General features: G+C 39.8%; 1 protein-coding gene across 2 annotated transcripts in view; it reads right to left on the minus strand.

The window, feature by feature from the left end:
• Nucleotides 1–27,708, minus strand: part of hmcn1 (hemicentin 1) — a 142,396-nt gene that overhangs the window by 72,518 nt on the left and 42,170 nt on the right. For both annotated transcript variants that reach the window (XM_036582339.1, XM_036582340.1), the window contains exons 11-23: nucleotides 24,481–24,750; nucleotides 17,958–18,099; nucleotides 17,727–17,854; nucleotides 16,760–16,873; nucleotides 16,290–16,448; nucleotides 15,526–15,720; nucleotides 15,265–15,360; nucleotides 12,126–12,253; nucleotides 10,800–10,944; nucleotides 6,713–6,825; nucleotides 3,510–3,669; nucleotides 2,844–3,018; nucleotides 1,399–1,526 (exon numbers count right to left, since the gene is read on the minus strand). In XM_036582339.1, coding sequence (XP_036438232.1) covers nucleotides 1,399–1,526; nucleotides 2,844–3,018; nucleotides 3,510–3,669; nucleotides 6,713–6,825; nucleotides 10,800–10,944; nucleotides 12,126–12,253; nucleotides 15,265–15,360; nucleotides 15,526–15,720; nucleotides 16,290–16,448; nucleotides 16,760–16,873; nucleotides 17,727–17,854; nucleotides 17,958–18,099; nucleotides 24,481–24,750 — 1,953 coding nt within the window. The remainder of the gene's footprint in view (nucleotides 1–1,398; nucleotides 1,527–2,843; nucleotides 3,019–3,509; nucleotides 3,670–6,712; nucleotides 6,826–10,799; nucleotides 10,945–12,125; nucleotides 12,254–15,264; nucleotides 15,361–15,525; nucleotides 15,721–16,289; nucleotides 16,449–16,759; nucleotides 16,874–17,726; nucleotides 17,855–17,957; nucleotides 18,100–24,480; nucleotides 24,751–27,708) is intronic.

The following is a 27,708-nucleotide window of genomic DNA, read 5'->3' on the forward strand; positions in this document are numbered from 1 at the left end:
GTTGAAGTGTCCACATACTTTTTGAGACCACTGTATATCCTGTATAAACATTTCTGAATCAACTTGAAAGTTGTATTCATATAATAAGCATATAGTGCAATGTGTAAGTAACTGGACTGTGATGCAATATTTGCTCCATGAAATGGGAAACTATGCACAAAATGTCTTTGGTTCCTATATGGTTCACCCAATACAGATGTAAATATCTTCAAATTAACACTGATTTTCTGCACTTCACCTTCATAGTCATTGTGTTTCAAACTGAATGTGCTGGAATAACAGCCAAAAGCACTCAAATTGGCCCACTCTCTAGTTGCTTATGGACTGCACTATATAACATGATCAGTCTTTTAAAACTGCATCCAGCGCTTTTTCATGATACTCTGCATTTTGGATCTAAAACTTGGAAATATCAGCGCTCCCTTCTGCTATTCAATGGCTAATTTGCGAACAATCAAAAACAAACCCAGAAAGCAGAACTGTCTCAAAAGATTTCTCCCACCACAAATCACTCTTCTGAGTGGAGTTACCTCATCACCTTACACACATGGTTTCTCTGACTCAATGGTGCTGTGTAATCAGATTTCACAGCAGACTGAATGGGTCTGCGACACACAGCTGCTTGCACAGCCTGATCTAAGCCCAGCTGCTAAGGGCACGCTGACAGGCAAATGCCTCAGGGGTTAGCAGATTAGCATGTGTAACGACATGGCTGTTTGTACATGCCACCATTGTTAGCGCTTGATGTTAAATTGACCTTTAAAGCCCTAGCTGATATCACAGCCATTTCTAGGTGGATTTGTATGATCACGATTGTACAATTTGTTCACTGTAAGAGGTTTAGTGTTGTGCACATTTTTTTTTGAAAATTAAGATAACATTATAGGCCAAGGGTAGACCAACTACTTTTTGAAAATTTAATACCATATTTAGTCGTTGACATTTGTGTGTAATGTCTGTTATGTTACATTTCCTGCTTGTTTGCTGACCCTAGAAAAAATTTCTAACTTGTCCTTTGTGGCTGTTTTCATTGGAAATTACGTAAATGAAAGGGTCGTTTCTGACTTTTGAACAGAACTGTATACATGATATATACACTGCAACACATAGCCACTGTGGCGGTCACTGGACGTCAGTGAAAATTCTATACTGTGTTGACCCTATGGAAATCACATGATTTTCATGTTCAGATTCATATGAATTCTGCGCTGAATTACTGAAAGTAATACACAATGCTACACAAAGCTTATTTTGACCACTTAAAAGTTATAATAAAATAGAAAAATCTTTCTTTGGGATGAATGTTGTATACATTTTATCAGCACTAAATGGTAAATGCAATGAACTGCTTTGTCTCCTGATGAGACCCAAGATAAATGAGGCACCGGCAGGTCTTACCAAGGACACTGAGTCTGACAGCCTGGCTGAAGTTGCCAGCGATGTTGGTGGCCACACACAGGTACATGCCGCTGTCTGTCACGCGTGCCTCTGTGATCTTCATGGAGCCAGAGGGCAGCTGAGTGTGCCTATCAGACAGACAGTGGATTCATAAGGCTGCTGGTAATTAATGTGTAGATCATGGCAAAGGTGAACCATGGCAGAACATGCACAAACAGTACAGACACACCCACAAACAGTCAGACACTCTGCTGGCATACCCTGCCCACAAAACCACAACAAACAGCTATGGAGTATACTGACAAGCTCACAAAATTATACCTCTCTGCTCCTTCACAGTGAGCCGAAAAAGGGAGAGTTTGATTGCTGTGTAATTTTAATCTGACCACAATCTCTCTGCCTTAAGGCTGTAGTCAAGTTCTAGTAACTCACATGGTCTCTTTGAGCCTGTGTATTAGGCACATGACAATTATATCCCAATGACAAACCAAACTCAATCATTATTTTTTAATGGAACCACAGTTTGTACACACATGTTAACCACAAACTATTAGTTAAAGATAGTGTTGAATCTCAAAGTTAACAAAGAAGAGGAGAGAAATAAACAGAAAGAGAGAGAGATTTTTTTACTACATGTTTGTAAGCATGTTTATCAGTTTGCAAAAACTGTCCTGCTTTGGGAATAATGCCATACTTCACATGTTATCCCCTTGTTGTGATGTCAACATTCATTACCTTTTAAGCCGTTGAGCTGTTTAAACTACTTTGGACGAAAAAAGATTTTCAGTTTAGGCATTTAACAATAGTTCAGAAAAGAAAACTGTCAAATCATTATTTAGGCAAAAGAAAGGCACTTTCCATGAACTTCGATGAGTGTGGAAGCATAATATATCTAAAGTATCAGTAAATATTTGTTTAACAAAACAAGGTCTTATATCCTATACTTTTTCTTGTATTATATGTTTTCATTTCATTTACTTTTTTTAATTATTATTTTTATTTGACCATCTTCCAAGCTCTCTGTAGCCCTTTGAAACACACAGCCTGTTTTTGTTACTGTGCTTTTGAGACTGATGTATGTAGATCATTTCTTTTCTGATTGGCTGCCCTGTATAATGCCTCAAAAAAAGGGGTCTGGGCTGAAACACTCCTTATCACTTCATTGTGAATGGGCAGGGCTAAACTGCTGTAAGCTAATAAATAAATTTAAAATGAGCTGTTTTTGCAGCTGAGTATCCAAATGTGGACTGTATAGACTGAGGAGTGAGTGGTACATTTTGAAATAAAGTTTAAATAATACAACAAACTCTTACTTTCTAAAACAGTGAGGAAAATTCAGTTTTCCATTAAGCGGGTTCTTTAATGGTAAAAAAAAAAAAGAAAGTATGCAAGAAAAGTGTTCCCAAACTTTGTCAGGCAGTGTGTGGGTATATGTATTTGTTTACCTGGGGGAATAAGGAGAGATGAGCTGCTTGTCTTTGGCCCAGGTGACGATGGGGGGTGGAACACTCTGCACTTCACAGGGCAGCGTCACATCCTCACCCAGCTTTACAGACATTTCTAACAGATCTCCTGGTCTAGCCTGATCACCAACTCCACCACCACTCAGCCTGGGTCTCACTGAACACATGTGCACACACACAAACACAAACAAGATGAAAGCGCTGAAACTAAAGAAAACACTTCTCTGTACAAAGTAGAGGAAATATACAATTTAACCCCTTGCTCCCCCCGCCCCCCAAAACAAAAAAAGAAACACATGTATGACGTACTGAAGACAACTACAAACATTCCTATAGAATTATATTCTGAACTGAGAACAAGGGAGCCATTCCGAGTAACACAGAAAATAGGACATAGAACAGCACACATGCTGCACAGATGGGGGGGAGAGAGAGAGAGAGAGAGAGAGAGAGAGAGAGAGAGAATCACAGACATAGGACAAAAAGTGACAGAAAGAAAGAAAGAAAGAAACAAAGAAAGAAAGAAAGAAAACAGAGGTACAGAAAGGGAGAGAAAGAGAAAGAAGTTGAGAATAGAGAGAGCGAAAGAGAGAGAGAGAGAGAGAGAGAGAGAGAGAGAGAGAAAGTGAGATTAGACTGAACTCTAACCATAGACAGTGAGTTGGACTTTTCTGGAACTGTATCCGGCTGCATTAGTGGCTGTGCACACAAACTCTCCGGACTCTTTCCCGCTGGGAGAGGCGATGTGCAGACTGCCGTCCTCCTCCAGAGAGAACAGCCCACTGCTCAGATCCAGCAACTCCCCGCGCTGCCACAACACACACACATACACAGTGGGCTCCAACAGTATTTGGACAGTAGCGCTGCAGCTTAGTACAGTGGGTCCAAATTCGTTCACCATATTTTTGGAGCTGTAGAGGACTGTACAATGTTTTCTTGACTTCTAATGGCTGTAAAAGTGAAGATGATGAATCAGCTTCTGGCTGCCTACATGTTTATACTATTTAGCTATTAAACCTAACTTCATTAGGTGCTGCTGCCTTGTTAACACTGAATGATGGCATATATGCAACAGGAAAAAAAAAAACATTAATTCTGATCCGACCATGCTTATGGTTGCATGGCCACAAATCAGATATATATTCCATCTAGGATCACATTTAAAAGGCTATGTTTACCTAGCTGAAGTGGCACAAATCCAATTTTTTGCCTTAATGTGACACAGATCAGATTTTTTCAGAGCTGTGTGGACACAAGTATGATCTTTTCAAATCAGATCTGAACCCACTTTCATATGTGGTCATAGATTGGATAGACCGGATAGGCCCAGTTTACACTTGGTAAGCTCAAGTAATCTGAAGTGGACAGTGAGATGCGTAGCTGTTCACTCCTGGGACTTCTTTGTGTCTCAAATGCGTGTCCAGTGATCAGATTTCATGACTGGAGGAAGGGAACCACCCAGGTTTTCTACATCAGTTTCTCGCATTTGTTGTCATACAACAATGTTTCGCTAGTCCATGTTCATGTAAATGAAAGGGCTGTTACAAATGTGTAGATCACATGAACCACTGACGCGACTCATAAACAAATGGTAGAGGAGGCAGAAAATGAAGCTATTCAGCTGTTTTCCGTCTTTTCGCCTTTGTCGCCATTGAAGTCGCATCAAGATGCTTTAATGTTCACACTATAAATGTTATGTGGTCATGCATGTCCCTGACCACCTCTGAAGATGGTCTGATTGATCGGATCACGGTGTGTCTCCAAGATGCACTGTACCCTGTTCTGATCAGATCACCCAGGACGCATGTTAATGCCAAATGTGAATGTGGCCTGACCTTTTTCATTTTCATCTTGCTCTAATCATGAAAAGCTGAGAGCTGTCAGAGCAAAATATCCTTGCATCGAAGGCTTGTTCTGCTGGTTGATTTGTTGTTCATGACGAATGTGGTTCATTCCCGTGACATTATTGGCTGGGATGAAAATCTAAAGTTATCTATCTCTGCGAATGTGAACCATCAAGTTAGAAAAATCAGTTCTGAGAAAAAAATTCCAAAAAATTGGAATTGAGCAATGAGGACTGTAATGTGTACGTAGCCAAAGTGCCTCTTTGAAAAGATCAGATTTGCATGTCTACACAACTCTGAAAACATCAGATCTGTGTCACATCAAGGCAAAATGATCAGATTTGTACCACTTCAACCTGACAATGTGAATGTAGCCAGTAAGACCAGATCTGAGAAAAAAAGATTAAGAGGAGAGCAATGGGGCTTATAATGTGAATGCAGCAAAAGTGACTCAAATCTGATTTGAAAAGATGTTCACACTGCTCAAAAACATCAGATCCATGACACATTTAGGTACAAAACTGGATCTGTGCTGCTTTAACCCCGTAACGTCACTGTCAACACAGCTCCAGGGCTGCCATTCATAAACTGTTCTAGTGACACTGTTTCTAGATTAGTTTCTTATTTTCACCCTATTAAGACTGTGATCAGTACTGACAGAGAAGAACCTGATCCTAGACCAGCACTTCTACAGGGCTCTTTATGAAGTCCACAGCAGGCCCAAGGCTTGTATTTGTTACATTATGGATGGTGAAATCAGAGTTTCACAGGTTTCTCAGGGCTCTCGAGTGAGCACTGGTTACATCACTGTGTGGACACAAAGGTGGAACTCTATTACGACTCGGAGACTGCTGCAGAGTTTACAGAGAGTCAGGTTTCATGTGTCTCCATCACCGTGCTCCCTTTAACTCCACTGCCTTTACGAGTCCAAAAGCCGGACTACGCACTCACAAGGGCCGAGGAGAAGCCAGACACACACCCACACACAATCTCCTGCATACCCCTCACAGACTTGGATTCACCCATGTTGCTCTTGAAAGGCCATTGAGATATAAATAAATTATGAGGCACATGTGTCCAGATGTTGCTTTAACAGCCCTCTCCAGTGCTGCTCTCTGGGCCAATCCAACCCAACGGTGCCAAGCCATAAAGCCTACATGAACTGGAAGACCACCGCATTCTAAAATATGTGGGAGGAATGAACTTGTACTGTAAATTAAACATCCCTCAATAATTTCACACCTAACTGAAGCTTTGTCCACACGTATCCAGATATTTTTAAAGACATAATTTTTATCTTGAGTTTTCAATAAAATCTTTGGCCACACCAGTAGCATTTGAAAAAACTCTCCTCGTCCACACGAGAACATAAAAAACGACTCAAAAAACGCTCACATGAGCATTGCAGCCCAATAGGGAGGAATAACACCTCATGAAATTGGATGTAAAATGCCTTAAGGAGAACAATGTGAGCATGTGCACCACACAAGATACAAAGCATGATGCTGAAGCAGAATATTTTTTATCGAAGTGACAATGACGTGTTACAACTACAGTACAGCAACTACAGAACTTTGACTTGCAGACCATCATAATTCGATTTTGCACACAGATGCAAAGTCTATTTTTAAAATGTTTATATTTTCTGGAATACATTATTTAGCGTAATTCCGGAATTATTATTTATTCAGTATATCTAATTTGTATATCATGAGGCCCTTAGCTCTTGACGCTGTTTAAGGTGGATGGAATTCTAAACGGAAGATAAAATGCTACATTTTCAAAATATATCTGGATACATGTGGATGCAATCAGAATTGCATCATGGCCCAAGCCTTCTATGAAGGTACTCAAAGGCATACTGAGAAATGGCTCAGGTGGACAGTGCATGTACTGTGCCTGCTGTGTCAGATGCTAGTACCCAACAATTTGGCACCTCTGTATTCTATTGACCCCATTATGGTTCTGTCACTCAAACTATGTGTGTGCGTGTGTACATAGGTATACCTTAGCCCAGGTGATGTCTGGTTTGGGCACTCCATGGGCATGACACGGGAGAGAAATGGGTGTTCCCTCAATGGTACTGAACACTTGTGGGCCATGTTGTATAGTGGGCATCACTGGAGTAGAAAAACACACACATACACAACGTTAATTAGCTTACAGTTTGTCTCAATTAAGAGTAGAGCTGGAAATATTTGTCCGTTACGTTTGGATATAATTTCTTAAACATGTGTCGGGCTTGGATCAAGTTCAAATATCACAGATTTTTAACAGATTTCAACCTTCATGTCACCCTACTTTAGTTTTTCTTCTTATTTTATTCTTCAACACTTGCACTAAATCTGGCAAGCTGGGGTAGGCACTGACTGTCCACAAGGTCCATGCTTGTGGGACAACAGGACATAAACAGTGAATCAATTCAGGAGAAGCCATTGTGTTCCATGTAAAATATGAGTTTTATACAGAGTTTTAGGATTGAACAGACAAAGCTAACATCTCGCTTTATCAGCACCACATAACATGAGAACAGTGCAGTATGGAGTTTATCCAAACTAAAAAAAAAAAGAGATGCTGCTCATTTTTTGATAAATATATTTATTAAAGCAGAATTTAACTGTACAGCTATAATGATGGCTATTATTGTCACTATATGGTAACCAGCGCTATTCTGTCAGGTTCTACACTGCAAAAAATGGAATCTTGGCAAGTGAAAATATCTGAAATCTAGTCGATAAATCTATTATTCCTCATGCTGAGATTTTTCTAAGCTTATTATAAGATTATCTAACTTCTTTCATTTGTAAATGATCACATATTTATAGAATATAAACTCAAGAGAAATAGAAACTCTCATTTCTATCTTTTCACCACTTTTGTTTTCTTTCTCTTACTTTCTGTTCCTTTTTTTTTAAAAAAAGCTTGAACAAACTATCTGTCTTTCACAGACAACATGGAAATCCTTACTATGGCATATGATACTGCTTGCAAAAAGTAATAAATGTCTGTACAGGCCTATTCATATGCCTCCTAAAATCGAGGCGTGGTACACTGGAACGACCTAGTTTCAGGCCCTTAAAATCCACTTTTCACATGCCATGGGCAATTCCTGTCGGTGAGGGTGGATTCGTACATGGATATAAAAAACTGGTTTCAATAACAGAACTAGGAGCCCATTTTCCTTTCTTTGTATTCTGGTGCTGGAGCAGCCTGCTCTACAGCTGCTCCTGTTTTCACTGCGCTTCATCTCAAATCAAATATGCATTAATGATGGGGGGGATACTCTCCGGGAGAGTGAACATGTGCATGTGCATAGTGGAGGTACAGTGAGAGAGGAATAAAGCCCTATTGTGCACTGCATGATGCAGAGGAAACAGCAGGCTGTCTAATGAATAATATCAGCCTGATTTTAGAGTGTTTTTCCTTTCCCGGTTTTCATCCTAGCCACCTTCTTCTGCTGTTGGTCTTAACCACCACTTGACAGTAACCAGCTTGGCTCACATACTAATGCCAACTGTTCAGTTAGGGTTCCTACACGCTAGAGGTTGACAAAGAACACTGTGTTAGCGCTGTTGGACTAGAAAATGTAGAAAAAGTGCAAACCATTTTAACTTTTGCTATAACAGAGATACATCAACCAACTGAAAAACTGAATGGATAGGGAAAGGCAAAAAACTGCTCAACTCTAAAAGCCCTGCCCCCACTCCAGCCATGTAAACGCCCCTTAGATGGACATGGTCTATATACGTCTACTGCTTCATCTACAGCTGTTTGATTTCAGATATTTTGGAGACGACTCCAGTTCTGACTCCTAATGATGAGAATCAATGGAGTTGATTGCACAAGGATTCCACAAAATAATTTCTCAATTTTCCATTCCAAAACTCATAACATATGGAAGAAGATTGGGCAAAATAAAAATTGCAATATTAATGACATAATATACTATTACGATAATGGTAACATTATCATATTATATTATTAATATTAACATTTAATATTAACATCATGTGCCACCACCTCAGGGACACAAGATGTCAGTTTAATCTGACTTTTGCAAAGCAGTGATTATTCTCTATCAATTTCAGGTGGATATTTTTATGCACTGGCGAAGCTGATTTTAAGCACTGTGTTTGTTACTTTGTTTTTCCCTTTGTCGAAAGTAAAGTACAGCCAATCTAGTGTTGTGTGTGTTGTGGAAAGGTGCATTTTCAGTCATGCTGTCTAGAGTGTGACAGCATAATACCTCACTCTCAGTCTGTGCACGACTGCAGGCAAATTTGGACGTCTCTGTGTGGAATCAAATCCAAATCAAATTTACTCCTTTTGGGACTGACTCTGAGCCCTAGCTCAATCTTTGCATTGTCTAGTGTATAAATACCCTTATGTGATGATTCTCACTTAGTACCAAACTCCCACCAAATCTACATTTGTAAAAGTAGTGCTTTAGCCTAGTGGTTCCCAATCCTTGTTTTTTTCCCTAAAACATACTCAGTTCTAACATACTCACTTCAACTGAGGGAGGGATTGTTAGTAAATTAGATAGTGGGACAAATGTTTGCATATGCACACACTAGGGGTGCGGGAAAAAATCGATTCTTAGATGCATCACGATGCGGACGTGAACGATTCTGAATCGATTCACAAATGTCAAAAATCGATTTTCTAAATATTTTATTTATAACGTAATGTTGGCGGAATTCAAAGGGCGGAACTTGGAAGTGGGTAAGTGCAGCGCCCGGACAGTCTGTGGCGGCACATAACAAAAACAGTACTGGATGAGTGAATCCGACCGGCTCCCTCTGCATTAAAGCCAGGTCAGATCAGGAGTCACAACACAAATGTTCAGAAGAGACATTTTGTCCTTTCAACAAAGTCAAACCACCTCGGGAGCCACAACATTTAATGTCTAGTATGTCTCAGTGTGTGTTAATGTCCTAGTATAGACTAAATAATACAAACAAGAGCGCAGATTTACTTCACTCTGCTTTAAGCTTCGGCTACAGCCGCTTTCATCCCATCTCCACCAGAAAACTTTTCCTCAGAAGTAGATCAGTTAAAAGTCTCTCAGCGTTCCGCTGTTTTACGAGGCTGAAGTCGCTTCTTATTCTCCAGCTTCTTGATGAACTTTCCGGTTCCACCTTAAATTCTGACTGATGCGCCAAAGGTAAAAGCGGCACCATTTAAGGTGGAACGGGAAAATTAGAAAGAGAAGCGACTTCATCTTCGCAACTTTTTACTTAGTATGTGACAGTCTCTCGTTGCAGATTTAACGTACCAGGAAACCAAGTGCGCTACTTATCAATGCGAATAAGTTCATTCATCTCCCAATGTTTGTCTGTCTTTCTCTTTTCTTTTTTCGTTCGCTACTAGCTCGGCGAAACCTCGTTGCTACGTGACCTGCAGTCACCTCTATCACGAGACCAAAACCAGAGTTATAAAATCACTAAAGAAAACGGGCAGGGCGGCTGTAACGCGCTGTGTGGTCATCCATCACCACTGGATCTTATTTCACCGTAACAGCGCATTGTATCACAGATCAGTGGCAGCAGCGTCTCAAAACAAGAGCAGTTAATGAGAGCCTTCTAGTTGACTTGCCACATCACTTCCATTTGTTTTATTAATATAAGATATTGTACATAAATGCATTATGGGTCATTACAAATGCTTTAAAAGTACCAAGTCCTCAGACAGTAAGAAAATAGAAATCATGTATAGAGAAAAAAGATGCATCAAGATGCATCGATAATCGTTTTATAATCACATCGCAGCCCTCTGAATCGTAATCGAATCAAATCGTGAGGTGCCTAGAGATTCCCACCCCTAGTACACACATACATACACTATATGGCCAAAACTTAAACTGTAATGTCAATAATTAATTCAACTTGACACAAGAGAAGTATGGTAATATGAAGTGTGTGGAGTTGTGAAAAATTTAGTTTGAATGTCTTTAGCCTAGGTGCATGACTTTTGGCCTCAACTGGTACTCCAGGACCAGGGTTGGGTCACTGCTTTACACTGAGATAACCATACCTATTCACTTAGTTTAGTGCCAATAGGAGCATTACACACACTTATAGCACTGTCTTACCATATATGTGGACAGTGGTGGTCCGGTTGCTGGATCCTGCCACGTTTTCAGCCACACAAGTATACTCGCCCCCGTCCTGCACACTGACTCGCTCAATATGCAGACTGCCATCACGCCGGATAGTCACATATGGGCCTGATGTCACCTATAACGTACACACAGAGATATGGAGAATCATATAAATGCTAAAGAACGTCCAGGTGTCATGTAAAAAAAAGCTAAAAAATAAATATTTTAAAGGGCTCATATACTATCTTTTCCTTATATTTTATGTTTTTCCCTGAGGTCCACATATGATGTTTATGTGGTCTACATAACAAAAAAATTGTAATTCGGTTTTACATGACCGTTTTATTAATTTTATTCATATTTAAACACTGCATGTGTTACAGGATTACTCTTGTCGCAATGTTAAATATAGAATGGAAACAAAACGCTGAGTGGAAAATTGGCTAATCATTAATTATTTTTCTCTGTGGTTTCTAAGTAGATGCAGCTACGTGAGCTCTCTTATGGATTTGGACTTCAAGATGTGAAGAGAAGCCCTTATGCATTATATTAATATTATATTAACTCTCTGCATGATTAGGATAAAGTGGCAGCCCAATCACTGAGCTGTTAGAATTTCAAAACAGCACTGGCAGCTCTACAGCAAGTCTCTCTGAAGTCACTTTTAAACTGCTACAAAGTAAACTACAAATATAAGCCTTAACTTTAAAACCACCTCCTTGTTTTCTACCAACAAGGTAGATGTGTCTGAGAAAGTTGACAGTGAGTGGAAAAACTCCAGCAGCACTGCTGTGTCTGATCCATTTGCACCAGCATAACACACACTAACATGCCTCGACTGTGTCAGTGTCACTGCAGTGCTGAGAATCACTCAAATAATATCTACTCAGTGGTGGTCCTGTGGAGGTCCTGGTCATTAAAGAACAGGGCGAAAGAGGGCTAACAAAGCAGGCAGAGAAACAGATGGACTATAGTCTGTAATTGTAGAACTACAAAGTGCACTTATATCATTAGTGGAGCTGATAAAATGGACAATACATGTAGAAATAAGGAGGTGGTTTTAATGTTATGGCAGATTGGTGTATATGCTAAAATGTCTGGAAAGAAAACAAAGAATTCAAATAAGGCTGTTTTTGCAGCTTAGTTTCTGTATGTAGACTGAAACATGATTTAAATAGTACATCAAACTCTTTTGCTAAAAAAGTGAGGGAAATTTGGTTTTTGGCCCTTTAAAGTGATGCAGCAAATGGTTTAGTGTGACCAATGGTATGAATGTGTGTGTCTCTTTTTTATATGTGAGTATGCGTTTAATCTCACCAGTGTGTTCTCATGGAGCCAATGTCTCTGAGGCAGTGGGTTTCCAGCCAACAGCACACAGGGCAGAGTGACCTGCTGCTCCTCTATCACACTGACCTCTGCAGGACTCAGCGCTATCAAAGGAGAGACTACATATACACACACACACACACACACACACACACACACAAACACACAAACACACACACAAAAACATACAGTTAGCACAGCACATATATACGTGTAAGACAGCTCTGCAAAATGCTTTATGTTATCTGACAATTTTTAAAAGTGAAACAAAAAACTTTGGCAGCCTGCTGCGATCTGTCAGATGGCGTGAGAAGCCAGAGAAAAAGATGAAGTGTTTCAATGTGGTGTCCAGACACAAGCCCCCTCTTCACACATACCACACTGACAGTTTACTCACATCTCAACACCACATACTTTTTTACACCTTTAGTTGAAACCTTTTAATCTCCTTGCAACAAGGAGTTATATATTCAGTATATGTATATGTACTGTAAAATAACCATTTGTTCACCTATTTATTCATCTATTCACTCTTCCATCCATCCTTGCATCTTTCATCCATTCATCTACCCATTTACCCATCCAACTACACTGTAAAAAAATTATTACTGTTGTAACTTTAAAAAGTTTAGGCTGCCTTAAAATTTTAACTTAACTGAATTCTGAATAATAAGTTAACGGAACAGAACAAGAATCTGTGTTGTATGCCCTATTAACTTAATATCTGAAATTCGAATAACTCAAAATTTTAAGGCAGCCCAGATACTACCTTTCATAAAGTTAAAACATCTATCCATCCAAGCATCCATTTATTTATCCATCTGTTCACTCAGCCATCCGTCTATCAATCCATCAATCTATGCATGTTTCCATCTGTCCATCCATTCTTCTCTCCATGCATCCAACTGTCCAACAATCCATTTACCCATCCATCTATTCACCCACGCATCGTCCATCTATCCATTCACCTATACATTTACTTACCATATATCCTACCCATCCACTCATTCATCAATCCATCCTTGCATCCATGCATCTATCCACCCACCTATCAATCCATCCATGCATGCATGCATCCACCTGTCCAACCATTCACTTATATTTCCAATCATGCAAGCATCAGTTTGTGCATCCATCCATCTAGTCCCTCTGTACACAGCACACAGTGAGTAGCCAAATTAGTTTAGATAATTGCAATATTAAGAAGAATGAAGAGCATGATAATTACTCCTGTTTACTAAATAAATGAGTTTCATCAGGGTGAAACTGCACTGGAATGTGACACCTATCAGATACACAATGTTTAATGTGTTAACATGTTTATGTGTAAATTACACTTGTGATTAGCTGGGATTTGCAGCAGTTTGAATGTGAGCAATACTACAGCGTAAACACTGATACAGAACACCGAGTGGGCTGAGTGCATCTCTCCTGTTTTACCTGTAAAGTTTCCAAGACTACCCTTGAGGACACATAAAAAGTGTCAGTGGGCTAGTGGGACAGAGCAAGGAATTATGGGGCAACTGAGACTCATGGGAGTACTGCTTTTCACGACCTTTAGCCTACATTTGGCATTATTGTTGTGTTTAAAGGACCACACACACACACACACACACACACACACACACACACACACACACACACACAGCTGTACTGGCACATGCACAGGCATACACCAACAAACCTGAACTAAGACAAACGGATCACAAAAAGTACTGCACTTCTGAATTCACATGTAACATTCCTCATAAAGCACAAGCAGCACTTCTCTGTGTGAGCCAGGCCAGCTGATTAACGCTTGCTTTGAAGTGAGAAGTCCAGCAGGCCTGTGGGGTGAAAGCTCACCAAGCACAGTTCCAGAAAGATCCAAAAAGGCTGGACTAAGAGCCGTGGCTGTGCCTGCAGCTCTTTGATCACGTATAAATACATTAGAATGTCTGCGTTCCATCCATTCTTGGAGGATACAGCTGAGGCCAACCTTCTAAACTCTCGCAGGAGTTTTTATGTATATGCAGCAGCATAGACCTTATTTACAGTCACAAATATTTACACATAGGACGTTACATGACAACTGCATGTTCTGAACACTCAAAAACATATGTTACTATGCTCAGAACATGAAGGTTGTCTTTAATGCTCTTCCAAAAATCTTCCCCAATACACAGCTACAAATACAATTTTACCTAAACTCTTTAAAGGAGACATATTTCACACTTTTTCATTTTAAGATATTTCCCTGTGCTCTTTTAAAGACACTTGTGAAGAATATAAAAAATAGCTTAATTCATTCTTTGTATGAAGTGTTTTACCCTGTGAAGGTTTATCCTCTGTGAAGAAAAGATTTTTTTGCATGAACACTGATTTAATTGGCTGTCTCAGTTAAAGGGTCAGTAAAAGGGATGTGGTCACTGTGCCACGGTGTAATTATGTTATGGCATCTTTGTGCCAAGTACTGCTGCAGCCAAACACAGTATAGTATAATATAGCATAACACAGTATAACAACATAATAATTTACATTGGATATATATATATATATATATATATATATCTATATCTATCTATCTATCTATCTATCTATCTATATATATATATACAAACTGAGCTGGTTACTGTACAATATCACCCAAAATCATAATCAAACCAATTCTGACAGTTTAGTTTTGCAACCTGGAGAGATTTTCCCACAGACTGAAATAGAACTGCACAATATTCCAAAACCTGATCCAAAATTACTGTCTACAAACATTTTCATATCACTGATGAATGAAAGGAGTCTCAATTATAGGAGATGGTTATCTTGGACTGCCACAGTGAAGTGACAAATATTTCTCTTAAAGTGCTTAAATGTGGTTTTAAGTTTCAATAGACGTCTGGCTGTTAAAGTATTTTAAAGAGTTGCGAAATAAGTCAGTATCACTTCTCATTTGCACTGCAAAACCTAATTGTGGTGCCATGATAAAGTTTGGGAGGACCTGGGAAAACTGCTTTGATGGTCTTAAATATAATAGCTTTAAAAAAAGTACTTTTCCAGAGACAGATTAAACTCATGCCTAGACGACTGCAATTCATTGATACTGGGAATTTGTGTGAAAAATACTTGGCAACAGAGAGACACAGAGACATCTTACCCAGCCCTGTGACAGTGACTCTGGCCTTGGCTTGGATTTTGCCGAACTGGTTTTGAGCTTCACATAAATAAGTGGTACCATCTTCCACCCCGAGGTCTAATGGACAAAGAACACAGTCAGGATTAGTTTTTTCTGGCAACAGAGCCCAAGACCTAAGTGACAAAGGACTGCTAGGTAACTGCTTCAAGGCAAGGAGCTGAGGCCAGTGCTTAGCTGTTTGGTTGAGTCTGAAATTTAAGAAAATAAGACAAAGATATTCACTGGCGATCAGCAGGTCTCCACTCCTCTTCTGAGTGACAGTGCTGTGGCTATGGCGACGGGAGAAAAGGGCAGAGTTGTCCTCTCGTTTCCAGGTAAGGCGTGGCTCTGGGTGGCCCTGGGCGTGGCAAGGCAGGGTGACGTTTGAGCCGATGTCTGCAGCCACATCAGACGGCTGCCTCGTGAACTGAGGGGCAGCTGCAGTGTAAGGAGAGAGGTCAGATATTTTAAAGATTAAAATCAGCTAAGAACAGGCAGGAAAAGCAGTGGTCAATGATGAATGGCACTGTTATGAAATTAGATATTTTACCATATCTGCTACTGAATGTAAAACACACTATCAGTAATGTAGTTGATCCTGAGTGTTCACTTCATAACAAATATATTTAGAGGTATTATGAGATAATTACTTAGTTAGCACTATGAATCTGAAGGCATTTATCTGGCTCCTGTATACAAACTGTGGACCCTTTGTGGCCCTGCCTAAAGAAAAAACGTAAGAATCACCACTGGTAATGACCACAAACTGGTGCGTACAATGGACACTAATAACTTTATATTGCTTTTTAATAATGCTGTACAAATGTAGTGATTTGTGCTTGCAAAAATTATGGCAGTTTTGTAGGCTTAAGTGAATGCATAATTATGCTATGATTGCAAAACACTGTTTAACTTACGAATGCAGCAGACAGTTGCATGTGCGACTAGACAAGAATTTGAGAAATCTAAGAGCTAACAAAACACAGCTCATATAAGTATTTTCTTACAGCCCACATCCAGTGTGATCTTCCCCTGTGCAGTGCCTGCCAGGTTGACTGCTACACAGATATAGTCTCCGGCATCTGCATCCTCTGTCTGTCGGATGCTCAGAGAGCCCTTCTCTGGATCCACACTCACAAACAGTGACGTCTTCACCTGCTGGTCACCTGCAGTTAGGACACATGTGATCAACACACAGGGAAAATGTGTAGCTGAGATTTTTACACAGGTGAGGTTTTTGTAAATGTGACTGCAAGACTGGTCCGTCACTCAAAGATAACCAGCCAGGAGCGGTTCTGTGGTCAGAAACTGGCCACTGATGACAGGTGAGAAGATAGCTAACATAGATGTTCGCAGATGGGCAACAGTGTCTAACTATATGCCAGAAAGGTGAACTTGCAAGGCATGTATTTCTAATAAAGTATATTATGTAGTAGATTTTACTGTATGAATGCATGTTGATTAGGGGTCTCCTTACCTTTGTACCACAGAACCTCTGGCTGAGGTATTCCTGTTACTTTACACTCCATGATGACAGTCTGTCCTAAACCTATCAGCAGTCTGCTCTGCGGGACAGTCACCTGTGGAGACTCTTAGGATTCCGGGAGAAGGTTATAGTTAGATACGAGTAGTGCTGATGGGAGCTGCAGCAATATCTACTGCAGGGCCCATTGAGATTTTACCTCAAAATTTACTGCACACATTCACTGAAACATTTATAAGCGGATTCTTTAAACAGTTCAATTTAAAAAAAATGTTAATTAAACAGGTCAATTAATTTGATTAATTCTTGTGAATCTAATTTAATGTTTGTGTTTGCCCTGAGCTGCCCAAAACGACTACACAGTGCTATTCATTAGTGTTAATGATGTACTGAATGATGTTCTTTAACCACTTACAAGGAATACTTGATATCTGAAGTTTGCTACTGTAGTTTACAATGGGAGATGCTACGCTAACCTTGCTAATAAACACTGGATTTAGACTGTCACCAAACTCATCGCTGTAAATACATGCCCAGAAACATCTCTCAACCCGCTTAAAGCGCATCCAGGTTTTCACTTGTTTTGCGCAGACGTTATGCTAACAATGCAATGCTAACAAAAGAGAAGTAAAGTAAAGGTAAAATGTCTTGGTTTGACTGCATCTAGGATAAGTGATAAATCATTTTAATTTAATTTTTCACAAAACTATTCCTTTAAAATACAGGCTTAGAATTCAGAAGCTACTATGCTATTTATATTATATATATAGTAAATTACTGCTATAATTACTACACAAAATGCAGTAACTACTCTAAAAATAATATGGAAGTGATATAGTGTTAAGAAAAAGGAGCTAAACCATAGGGCCTACATTTGGGCCCTTGCAGCTTCAGTTGACAAACAACTTGCTGTTTTGACCTTATACTGTTGACTGAGCAGGAAATACTTCCCAATACTGACCGATGTAGCTTAGAAGGGCAGTCTGGGTGTCTGTCCCTGCCACATTGCTGGCCAGGCAGCCGTACGCCCCTGCGTCCTTCCGCACTGTGTTCCTGATGACCAGTGCACCGTCTGGCGTCATCCTGTGCCTAGAGTGCAAGAGAACAACGTGGAAAGATGTTAGTGTCTAACAGCACCTAGCAATAGCCTCTCTCTTATCTGTTACCACATATCTTCAAGATGGCTAATTACCTGCTGGAGCCCATGATGAACATGTCATTGTGGGTCCACACCACTGTGGGCTTGGGGAAGCCTTTAGCTGAGCACCTGATCCACACCTCGTCCCCTGTACTGAAGGTTTGGTTCTGTGGATTTACGGATACCACGGGCGGGGCTGGGGGAGAAAAACATCCTTCATCAAAATTAATGAAATAAAAAACTAAAAATTAATGAAATAAAAACCTTCACCGCCACACCACCATACTTCATGGGCAAAATGTACAACTTTACAGGACAATAAATATTTTATTTATACTTGTACACACACATGAAACAAATGAATTCATAGCTATTTTTAAAAAACATATTTATAAGAAGCTAAGAAGAGACTGGGCATGTATGAAACCCCAGGTACTCTTCACAGGCATTATGGAGAATGGTATCTGACTGCGATTGTGTCTGTGCTGTCAGCACGTCTGCTGAACAGTTGTGTTTCGCCTGCTCGGATGCAGCCGAACAGTCATACTTTGACTGTTGAGAGGCTGTCCTGTGCCTAGCTGTAAAGCTGTAATTATCCCAGGTTTTAGTCACTAAAGCACACTCTAATAGACTCAGTTTGCCTCAGGCAGACATTTAACAGCTCAGCCAGCCTCCACCACTGACTCTAGCCTCACCTCAAAAGCAGCCTCAGGGTACACATTCAAACACCTCTGATGTCTCCTTTAGACCTGAAGCTGCTACACAAAATATTAATTAAATTGTTACATAACAGATCAAATTGTTTTATTTGTCATTTTGGTATCAAAGAATGCAATAATTTGCAATAGTATGCAATAATAGGTTACTGTTTCTTTAAAGATTGCATTCAAACAGTTTTCAAGAAAAGCCATCTGATGACTCATGAGTGATGGTCTTTGTCATTCTCTACTCAAGACTGGCGAATTTCTCAACTCTTTTAAGGCTCTGTGAACAGTTTAAGATTGACTGAAGCTACATACAGGTCTTTGCTGATTTACACTTTCATTACACGGTAAAATATGACTAGGATTTAGCCTAAAGGCAACCCTGACTGTTAAAACATATAAGCCTCCATGTAGTGTCCAATGCTATTAAAATATTAATATTAAAATACTTTATTTATTATTAAAATAGATAAAATCCCTCTAGTCAGTCAATATTTTGTCAGAAGAAGAGTGATCTGAATATCAAATTGAACACAAATTATTATTTTTTGTTTCCTAATTTAGGTACAGTGTAGCATTACCCCAAGTCCAGTGCACCCATTTTACACTGTGCAATTAAAATTTGGTTTGACTGAACTTCAAATAAGAAGTTAAGTGAATGTAAGGCACAGATTATTCTTCTGTTGACTTAATTTTTGATGTTCAAAGAACTGAAAATTTTAAGGCAGCCTGGTAACGTGCTCTTTTTACAGAGTGAAAACACGAATCATATCAGAGCTGGTTTAATAGGCTAAGCACAATATTAGTTAAAAGGAATTTGTGTTGGCAGCAGCATTGAGCCATTAACATAATAACATAATAACACCTATCTTTATAGATTATGAGGTCAAAAAACTATTATAAAAATGTATAATCTGTATAAGTTAAGAAGATTTACAATGTCTATTAATAGTGACAACTGTACAATAAGTGAGCTCACAACACAGGCAAGAGTTGAGTAATGTGTATATGTTTGTGTGGGTATGTCAGCTAGTGATGCAGTGTAATGGAACACTGAGTAATCTGTTCTGTCCAGGCCTCACTATGTCAGCAGTCCCACTTCAAAGAGGACATAATGACTAGGACAGCACAGGAGCCCCAGCAGGTGGTGATTACACACTACACACACACAGTATACTCACTCACTCACACACACACACACACACACACACACACACACACAGACACACAGTTTGTGACAGCTGTTTAAAAGGTCAGACACTGACATAGTTGAGAGAAACTACAACTTGGAGGACTTGATGTAGTATGATAATAGAGGGTGAGAACAAAATGGAGCAGACAAAGAAAATCAGAGAATATTGGTGCCTTAGGCTGTAGAGATTATTATGGTAAACTGAGACACTCGTCTCTCAACAATGGGGGAAATTAGGTGCAAAAGTCACACCACACCCCTCACAAAGTGTGAGCAAAGAGGCCTTAAGCCCTTAAAATCTCAGTCTTCTTACTTCCTAAGGCGTTTTATTCAGTAACTACAAGGACTACAATGCAAACTGTCTGGATTATTTTTAACTTTATAGGACACTTTGGTAGGTTAAACACTTTTGCCACGCAAGGACATCATCTTAAAACCCTTTAGGTTCTCTGTAATGTCTGTGTATTGTCAGTTGGGTGTATGTACAACCCCATTTCCAAAAAGTTGGGACGCTGTGAAAAATGTAAATAAATGCAATGATGTGCAGATCATTTAAACCCTATATTTCATTGAAAATAATACAAAGACAACATATTAAATGTTGAAACTGAGAAATTCTATTGTTTTTGAAAAATATTTGCCAATTTTGAATTTGACACCAACAACACGTTCCAAAAAAGTTGGGACGGGGGCAACAAAAGGCTGGTAAAGTTGTCTAATGCTAAAGAAAACACCTGGTGGTTGACTGGCAACAGGTCAGTAACATGATTGGGTATAAAAAGATCATCCTAGTGAGTCTTTCTGCAGTAAAGATGTGGAGGGGTTCATCACTCTGTGAAAGACTGCCCGATCAAATAGTGCAACAATTCAAGAATATTCTCAAAGTAAAACAGTAAAGAATTTTTGTTTTTCATCATCTACGGTACATAATAACATTAAAAGATTCTGAGAATCTGGAGAAATCTTTGTATGCAAGGGACAAGGCCAAAAAACAGTATTTGCTGGCTGTGACCTTGGGGCCCAAAGGCAACACCATTAAAAACAGACATGATTCTGTAACGGAATCATGTCTACTTGGGCTCAAAAAGACTTCTGTAAACCACTGTCTGTGAACACAGTTCATCGCTGCATCCACAAACACAAGTTAAAACTCTAAAACGCAAAGAAGAAACCATATATAAACAGGATCCAGGAATGCTGCCGCCTTCTCTGCCTCCAAGCTCATTTAAAATAGACTGAGGGGAAGTGGAAAAGTGTCCTGCGGTCCGACGAATCAACATATGAAATTCTTTTTGGAAATCATGGGCTCTGGGCTAAAGACCACTCAGTTGGTATCAGTGCACAGTTCAAAAGCCAGTATTCATGATGATATAGCGGTGCATTAGTGCACATGGCATGGGTGACATGCACATCTGTGAAGGCATCATTAATACTGAATGATATATACATGTTTTGGCAACATATGCTGCCATCCAGACCCTGTCTTTTTCAGGAAAGGCCTTGATTATTTCAGCAAGACAGTGTCAAACCACATTCGTCATGTATTACAAAAGCATGGCTCCGTATTAAAAGAGTCTGGGTGCTAAACTGGTCTGCCTGCACCCACTGACAACATTTGGCACATTATGAAATGAAAAATACGACAAAGGAAACCCCGAACTGTTGAGCAGCTGAAATCCTGTATCAAGCAAGAATGGGAAAACATTCCACTTTCAAAATTACAGCAGTCAGTCTCCTCAGTTCCCAAATGCTCACAGAGTGATGTTAAAAGAAGAGGTGATGAAACACAGTGGTAAACATGCCCCATGTCCCAACTTTTTTGGAACGTGTTTTTGGCATTCAAAATGGGCCCATTTTATTGTAAAAAAACAATAACATTTCTCAGTTTCAACATTTGACATGTTGTCTTTTTCCTTTAAAAATATGGTTTACATGATTTGCATATCATTGCATCCTATTTTTATTTACATTCTGCACAGCGTCCCAACTTTTTTGTAAATGGGGTTGTAATTTGTGATGGCAAGGTACAATGAAGCATTTCACATCACATCATTCCGAAAAACTTTGCTTACATCTTTAACACTGAATTAAGCAGCAATTTGGAGTGGATTGAATGGATTGAGTGGATTAAAGTTTATTAATTTTAAGTTAATTTTGGCTCTTTCAGGCTCTTTTGTTCTATGTCAATAACCATATTACTATCATTATCTCTTGAACAAAATAAATTTTTTGTGTTTGGTTTCACAAACATTTGGCCTCTTTCTGAACAACTATAACAGAACATTAGTGCCATAATCAGATAAGAAGTTCAGAACAACCGGATGAGAGCAGATCTTGACAAGTTAGCTGCAGTATAAGACTTAACACAAGTCATAGGTGTAAATAAATCTTAAGGTTTCTAACATGGTGCCTCTTTGTATTTTAATGCCATCAGACAATAAATGTGTTGTTTTTTGATGTTAAATTAAATTATGTCAGCAGAATTGAAAAAAAAAACTGGCCTACACTGACCAGCCACTTAATACAGTACATCTCCTTGCATCTACACTCCAGTAATTCCAGGCTATAGTCCATCTGTTTCTCTGCATAGTTAGCTGCCCTTTACCCCCTCACGACCACCACAGAGCAGATATTATGTGGGTGGTGGATCATTCTCAGCACTGCAATGACACTGACATGGTGGTGGTATGTGTGTGTGTGTGTTGCGCTGGTACAAGTGGATCAGGCACAGCAGTCCTGCTGCAGTCTTTAAACACTACTAACACTACTAGTGTCCACTTACTATCCACTCTAGTAGACCTTGTTGGTCCACTTTGTAGATATAAAGTCACAGATAACAGTTTATTTGTTGCTGCACAGCTTGTGTTGGTTGTCCTGTAGTCATTCATCAGTGGTCACAGGATGCTGTCCCCAGGACACTGTTGGCTAGATATTTTTGGTTGGTGGACTGTTCTCTGTCCAGCAGTGACACTGAGGTGTTTAAAACTCCAGCAGCACTGCGGTCTTATCCACTCGCAACAGTGCAACACATACTAACACACCACCACCATGTCAGTGTCACTGCAGTGCTGAGAATGATTCATCAGTGTAATGTGTGTAGGGCTGAAAATGCTGCGAAACCTCAGTAAGTGTAGCGATGCGTATGTCACAGAAGAAAGAGTGTATAGCATGACACATTCACAGTGACATTCGCTCCGGCTAATTTATTACATTTAAAAGTTTATCATATTGATTTATTGCAATTATATCATGTAATTTAGGGGCTATTTTTGCCCCAAACTTGTGTTTTATGTACCATATTCAACATTGTTGCCCTTTGCCCTTGGATATGATTTTTGAACATCTCTTTAGGGTTTGGCCCATAGATGGATTCTCCCTCGGACAGGTTCTGTACTGAGAGACTTTTGATTCCACAGCTCTGGACGTTTAGAGAATGAGAGGCCGCATGAATGGAAAGCGCAGGATTTCAGTGCACAGTGAGCGAGCTGGACTGTAAATCATTTTCGCACGTCCCATAAACTATTAGAGTGAAATACTGGAGTAGGGCTGCGCTGAAAACAGATCTGGTGTTGGAGAGGAGGGAGAGGGCCTGCACTGCCAGGAGTCCCAATCCCAGCGGCATAAATCTCACTGTGTCTTAAATGTCCACAGAACCAAGGAACTTGCAGCACTACATAAACGCCTTGACTTGCCAGGGAAGCAGCAACTCAGCAGATCACTGTTAAATGAAGCTTTAACCTTTGACCCTAAACTAAAGATTATTAGCAAAAACAAAGCCTATAAAAACCAAAGTATGGGAACTCAAGACTGTTTTCAAATTCATCCTGTAATCGTAATTCCCTACACTGGAAAATTAGGAGCACTATATACAGACATGAAAACTCATGTAAGCAAAGAAAAACTTGACAAGTTCCCTGTAGCGGGGTCTGGCGGCATCGCTCCTAGAAGAAAAATGTAGTGATTTTAACATGAAGTTCTGGTGCACTCTGAGAATAAAATGCAGAGGAAACTGCTGTGGAATTATTTAGTTCAGCAACTATGCTAATACATGTCATGTCAAGTCAAATACTGTACTGTTTTCTAGGTTAAAGCAAGTAAACAATTTGTTTGCTCATCATTCTGCAAAAGCTGACACATTCTGTTTCATTACATCCAACACGACAAGGTGTACCATGGGTAGTCCATGTCCTCTAGGGTACATAATTTGTAGACTACCTATTATGGTATGTTGAGAGATTGTGAAAGCTCACTGGATATTCTCTGTTGTGTTTTCACAAGAGCCATATTTAGGCACTCTGGGGGCCTAGGCTCAATTATGAGTGCCTCTACATATAACTCGGATGTCCATAACCCAGTTTGAGCTGTTTTTGGACATGCTAAGGCCATCCCTGACAAAGCAGAGGACAAACTAATCCTTTTGAAATTTTTCAAGCTGCTGGGACACAGCCGATTGGTCTGCTTGGTTGTTGCCATGCCAACAACTGAGACAACAGTGATTGGTCAGTGAGCTGCTCTTGCTGGGGATAGTTTGAAAAATTGAACATAATATAATAAAATCAGCCAAATAAATCACATGAATAAATTATTTACACAAAAAATGGTGTGTAAAGGCCTTATTATTATCCCAAAATAGTGCACTACGTAGTGAATAAGGACATAGTTTTAGACCTTAGCGGCTCACCTTGCACACTCAGGTAGACACGAGAGGCGGACACTCCACCCTCATTGGCAGCGATACAGCCATACCAGCCAGCGTCGTCTGGGGTCACCCGCTGGATCTCCAGGGAAAGGTTGGTGGTGAGTCGGGTGCGGGCGTCTGACCGAATGTTCACAAAGCCACGCTGCCAAGTGAGGTTAAAGGGCACCGTGCTGGCCACCACACAGGACAGCAAGACCACGGAGCCTGGAGATGCTGTTACATTAAATGGCACTGTGATGGCTGGAGGAGGCTCTGCACACACACATACACAGAAACACATACACGCAAACAAGGAGTCAATAAACATCTACAAATTGTATATACAGTGCTATGCAAAAGTCAGAGACCACTTTCATTTATTTAATTTCCAGTCAAGATGGCCATTAAGTACGTTAAGTACAAGCTATTTATTTTTCAGCAACTAAAAAGAAGCAGAAAAAACATAGATTGAACAGAAAATATCATATAATAACTTCAAAAACTAAAACTACTACCACATTTGGGTTATTTAGTGTGTCTAAGTTTGCCTCTATTGCCACTATTACAGATTCTATTTTTTTCTGGGAGACTTCAAGTTTCTCCATTAAAAGAATCAGCTCTGCTTATATTAACCAAGGATTATCACGGTTGTATTTTCTGCTTCTCATGAGCCAAGAAATTGCAAACAGAATCAGTGATGAGGTCTGGACTCTGAGTGGTCAGCCCACTGTTCTGTGAACACCAGCAGCCTCTTTGCTTGATTAGCAAATGTTCTTCTTTTTGTGTATTTTCTTTGCTCACTAAAAGCTTCTTGACAGCTACACATCCTTTCAGACCCTTAGCATTGAGTTGTCTCCTCAAAAAGGAGTTCCCACATTCAGGTGCTCCCGAAGGCTAAAGGCTAAAAGGTGTTTTGTTAAGAGTTTGTAAATTACTAAAACCTGTTCAATATAAGGGACTGTTCTTAACAAAGACCATGAAGGCTTTCCCGTTAGACGAAAATCACTGGAAACCTATTTAATATTTTGAAGAAAATTCTTTGGATATGCTACAAATCAATAAATATGATGTGTTGGTTGCTGGCAAAAATTCTGCCACTTATTCAATAGATATTTGAAACTTTGTGTATAGTTGTCGAACATCTGTGAACTCTGAGGAGCTGACAGCTTTGCAAACTGAACCTGATATATGAGGGGAAAGAGGGACAGTGATGAAAGATGTGTGGATCAGGATGAGACAGGGATTTATATAGACTTACACATCAATTTGGATGGAATGGGGAGCTGAGCTTGTCACCCTGCTTATTATGTTGTTGGCTATGTGTCAGCAGTAAGTTTGGCTGGAAAAAAGGTTTTTAACAGTTTCATGAGTTTGTATATCTTAATTGTTCCTTGCTTGATTGCTTTCGGTTTAATTTTTCTCTTTTATTTAAGTTTCTTATTCGTGCATCTTAACGCTCCTATATATTTTACTCTCTTTTATTGTACTCATATTATGTGTTTTTATTTACTTTTTGCATTTACTGTTTTAATTTATGTAAATTTACCTTGTTATACTTTTAGGTTTGGTTCCACGGACAGGGATTAAGTGTAGTCCTAGGCTACACAGCATAGCATTAATCCCTGTCTGTGAAACCAATCCTTAAACTACAAAAGGCATCATATAAACAAAAATATAAAAAAAAAACTTGAGGAAGGCTGTGGAACTCTCTTAGAAATGCTCCTACCAACCTGCCTCTCTTACACAGGGATCAAGCTTTAATCCCATGCCCTGGCAACTTCCAGAAAAGATTCTTTGGACCTGAAAATGTTTCATTACTCCAAAGTGTTCAAATGAAAATTCCAGAGCAAAGCTCTGCTTCTTGGGTTTCAAATGGATAATGAGACACTCCAGCATCAGCAGGATTTGGTGGCCTGGGTACAGAACTATAATGAGGATTCTCCAGTATCAACAGGATTTGGTGGCCTGGGTACAGCACCATAAAAGCGAAGCGATCAGTGAGGGGCCGGAAGACAGGAAGCGGGTGTGTTTGTGCATGGGGACAGCGTGGAGTCAGGTTTCTTCCAGCATTCTATCATGAGAAGGCTATTCATATACTACATCCCTGTGCTAAACCCTTGGATAAATGAACCTTGAAAAGATTGGACTACGCTTTACTAGGTCCAACCACAATATCAATTAAAGGTAGTTCTCAGGGTCTATTTATCTCTTTAAGGTTGTCTGAGAGTTAAAGTTTTACACAACCCCAATTCCAAAAAAAGTTGGGATGCTGTGTAAAATGTAAATAAAGACAGAATGCAATGATTTGCGAGTCTCATAGACTCATATTTTATTCACAATAGAACATAGAACATAAATCAGATGCTGAAAGTGAGACATTTTACCATTTCATGAAAAACATTAACTCATTCAGAACTTGATGGTAGCAACGCATCTCAAAAAGGTTGGGACAGGGCCATGTCTACCATTGTGTAGCATCCCCTCTTTTTTTAACAACAGTCTGTAAACGTCTGGGAAGTGAGGAGACCAATTGCTGCAGTTTTGGGAGAGGAATGTTGTCTCCTGTCTAGTGTAGGATTCTAACTGCTCAACAGTCGTGGATCCTCTTTGCCGGATTTTTCGTTTCATGATACACCAAATATTTTCTATTGGTGAAAGGTCTGGACTGCAGGCAGGCCAGATCAGCACCCAGACTCTTCTTCTGCAAAGCCATGCTGTTGTGATGGATGCAGTATGTGGTTAGCATTGCTGAAATATGCAAGGCCTTCTCTGAAATAGATGTTCTCTGGATTGGAGCATATGTTGTTCTAAAACCTCTATATACTGTTCAGCACTGATAGTGCCTTTCCAGATGGGTAAGCTGCCCATGCCATAGGCACTAATGCATCCCTATACCATCAGAGATGCAGGCTTTTGAACTGTGCGTTGATAACATGCTGGATGGTCCCTCTCTTCTTGAGTTTGCAGGACATGGTGTCCGTGGTTTGATTCATCTGACCACAGAACAGTTTTCCATTTTGCCTCAGTCCATTTCAAAAGAGCTTTAGCCCAGAAAAGGCGGTGGCGTTTCTGGAACGTGTTGACATGTGGCTTCTTCTTTTCATGATACAGCTTTAACTTGCATTTGTGGATTGCACAGCGAACTGTGTTCACAGACAATGATTTCTGGAAGTGTTCCTGAGACCATGAAGTAATTTCCAGTACAAAATCATGCCTGTTTTAATGCAGTGC

The sequence above is a fragment of the Colossoma macropomum genome, unplaced genomic scaffold (assembly GCF_904425465.1).
Source record: "Colossoma macropomum unplaced genomic scaffold, Colossoma_macropomum, whole genome shotgun sequence".
NCBI classification, from domain to species: domain Eukaryota; kingdom Metazoa; phylum Chordata; class Actinopteri; order Characiformes; family Serrasalmidae; genus Colossoma; species Colossoma macropomum.